Source organism: Solanum verrucosum, unplaced genomic scaffold, assembly GCF_900185275.1.
Source record: "Solanum verrucosum unplaced genomic scaffold, falcon-dt-bn FXZP01000040.1, whole genome shotgun sequence".
Taxonomy (NCBI): Eukaryota; Viridiplantae; Streptophyta; class Magnoliopsida; order Solanales; family Solanaceae; genus Solanum; species Solanum verrucosum.
The window spans coordinates 1,880,006-1,883,463 of record NW_026020323.1 but is presented as its reverse complement, the minus strand read 5'-3'; the positions used below and the strand labels follow the sequence as shown (position 1 = coordinate 1,883,463).

The window sequence follows — 3,458 nt, the reverse complement described above, 5'->3', positions numbered from 1 at the left end:
CAGATATATTCACCAAGGCATTACCAACGTCAACCTTTGAGAAGCTGAGATACAAGATTGAAATGCGTTATCTACGAGATATTAAGTAACATCACTATTAGGGGGAGTAAATACGCGCTGCACTCTTTTTCCCTTAACCAAGGTTTTATCCCACTGGGTTTTCCTGGTAAGGTTTTTAATGAGGCAACAACAATGCGTATTATAATTATATGTATTTTCTTTTTTTTTACATGAACATCCAAGGGGGAGTGTTGTAAATATGTGGATGCCATGAGACCACCACCCTTTTACTATAGCAACATCACTTCTCCAAGTAATATTTTCCCTATAAAAGGATATGCAATGCAAGATATCAAATGGAGATGAAAACAAATATTTACTTCTTCTTTCTACCTTACTTATTCCTTCTCTCTTTCCTCTTGCAATCTAAGTTAAACATTTTCTTTATTTATAACGGTATGCATTATTTTTATAATAATGCACTCTAATAAACGTCTGGCACTTCGAATTTAATATGAGAGTCTTCATCTTTCAAATATTCCCCCACCACCCACAACTTTTATTAGAAAAACAAAGCATAACAAGATTTTTTTTTTGGTTCCCATTTGGTGTACGAAGTCCATATTGAAGCCCTGACTAAATCTGGATTGTGTACTGCAGGACTCATTCGGGATGGCGCTCCCAACAAGATTTTCTTCATATCCAGAACTCGAACCAAGCATAAGAAGATTTGATTAACAAAGAAGAGTGTATTGGGTAGGTTTATGAATACCTCAATAGTTATACAGCTGCATTCTTGAGTAGTTCATTGATAAGTTTGCTAAAGGTCAAGTATGATGAACCACCTTCCGTTATGCTGGCCCTGCTCTTCTCTTTCATCATCTTTGCTTCATGTTTTACCGCGGAGTTAGTTTCCATCAATTTACTTATCCCATTTTCGATGGCTTCTGCTGTTACTATAGGCTGATCTTTATTCCTCTCGCAGTAATCCAAAGTAATCTCCACTGCTACTCCTATTTCTTTCACTAATTGAAACGCGTTTACCTGCTGTTCTGAGTGCAATGGCCATGTCGCTATAGGCACCCCATACCATAAGCTTTCTAGTATCGAATTCCATCCACAGTGTGATACAAATCCCCCGATTGCTTCGTGAGACAACACTTTCAATTGTGGAACCCATCCTACCACTTTCCCTTTTTTCTCTGTTCTGTTTAGGAATCCTTCAGGCAAGATTTCCGAATAGCTCGTGTATTCTCCGGGGAATTGAGCATTGTTGCTCTGTGGTGGACTACGTAAAGACCATAAGAACCGGCAGCCAATGTTATCTAGAGCTATAGCGATCTGTTTCACTTGATCCGTTGGTAAGCTCCCCTGGCTCCCAAAACAGAGTAGCACCACCGAATTCGGTGGCTGTTCGTCCAGCCAATTTGTTATTTCTGCCTCCTCTGACTCCGACTGTGATTTCGATTGGTTTAAAATTGGACCAATTGGATAGATGGATGGCAGGGGACCTTGTTCAGATCTTGATATGTTATTGTTATTGTAAGCATCCAAGGCGTAGATTTCTAGTTCAGCAAAAGTGTTAATGATAATTCCTTTGGCTTTTCTGTATCCACGAGCGAAATCAATAAATCTCCCTAACCATGTGTCTCTATCGACTAGAACCATTGGCAATATGCTGGGAGGAACAGGGTACGCGTAACTGGGAAATGATAACAGAGTAGTACTATCATCACAGTTTTTTACTTCCTCATTACATTCATCTTCAAGAAACTGAAAATGAAGCATCAATCCAAGAAAAGCAGCTGGGGAAGTGAAAAACACATAGCTCGGGATCCCAAACTCGTCAGCTACATCCATCAATGGAGTGCATAACATGTCTACAACAAATCCAACAAGTTTAACACCACAGCGTTGACTTATCAAGAATTCCCTGATTTGAGATTTTTGAGTTTGCACTAATCTGTTAACAAAGTGTCCTCGAGTTTTAGAGCTCCATTCTGGGGTTGGATCAACAGCTGGTAATTCAAAGAATCGAAGACGTTCAGAGGATGATGAATCAATTACAGAATCAACAAAAGGGCCACTTACAGCGTCGATGTAATCAGGGAGTTTCATAATGAGGACAGTGATTGAGATCTGATGATTTCGAGTGATGAAAAGCTTGGCTAACTCCAACATCTGAGCAACATGGCCCATTGCCGGAGAAGGGATGAGAATCAGTTCAGCTAATTTCTCCATAAAACGAAATTGTTTTTTAAATTCAATTGCCAATTTCTCTTTTGGCTACTGCTTTTGTAAATATATATTATCATGTGGGCTTGCCACCAATTATAATGGCAAAACTTTATAAACCAATGTACTTCCACTAAAATGGAAGTAAGGAGTTAAAATAATACACAAACATCACAGGCCAAACACATACACAGCCCCTTAAACTTGGCCCAATTTTTCATTTTGGCACTCCAACTTAGTCTTGTTCCATTTTAATCCTTGAACTCCATTTTTTCTGTTCCATTTTAACACGAAATACTATTTTTATGATTTCTTTATTTTATATATATTCTTCAAATGCAACTTCTTATTTTAAATCGACACGTGTCAATTAATTTTAGTTAAAAAAAATAAAAATTAACAAAAAATAATTCTTTTTAAAAAATAATAATTTCTTTTTAAGAGTGTTATGTATTTTTGTGTGAAAAATAACCGACGAAATTGTGTTGGTAACATTTTTAGTAGTGTTATTAGCAATGAACAAGAGTCTTTTTTTACTCGTATTGAAGATGAATTTTTTTATTCGTATTGATTTATATTAAACATTAAAAGTGAGTATTTGCGTTAAATTTAGATAGCCTAGATGATAAGAAAAAATAAATAAGTAGTGTTATTTAATTTAATTGAATGTTTAAGAAAGAAAATCAAAGAACTTTCGTCAATTTATTTTCATGCAAAAATACAGAGAAATCTCAAAAAATAATATTATTATTTGAAAATTTTTATATTCGTTTGCGAATGTTTAATTTTTTTATGAAAATTAACAGGCACACGTCTATTTTTAAATTTTTTTTGTTAATTTTTAATTTTTTTAACTAAAATTAATTGACACGTGTCGATTTAAAATAAGAAGTTGCATTTGAAGAATATATATAAAATAAAGAATCATAAAAATAGTATTTTGTGTTAAAATGAAACAGAAAAAATGGAGTTCAAGGGATAAAATGGAACAAGGCTAAGTTGGAGTGCCAAAATGAAAAATTGGGCCAAGTTTGAGGGGCTGTGTATGTGTTTGGCCAACATCACATGACTCTTCTATAAATAAAAATTAAAAAGTGAACTGTCAAAAAAATATATCATTGTTTCATTTTTTGAGTTTCATATCTAAACTATTAAAAGTGTGAGTTACAAGACACATATTAGTAATATGTGTAATGTAGTCTTTTTTCTATTTAAAAATATTT

The 3,458-nt window shown here is 34.4% G+C and overlaps 1 protein-coding gene across 1 annotated transcript; it reads right to left on the bottom strand.

Annotated features, from left to right (window-relative positions):
* Positions 1-770: 770 nt before the first annotated feature.
* Positions 771-2,241, bottom strand: LOC125835442 (anthocyanidin 3-O-glucosyltransferase 2-like). The gene has a single exon (XM_049514569.1). It carries the CDS (start codon positions 2,239-2,241, stop codon positions 781-783), a length of 1,461 nt encoding a protein of 486 aa, XP_049370526.1. The 3' UTR covers positions 771-780.
* Positions 2,242-3,458: the final 1,217 nt, after the last annotated feature.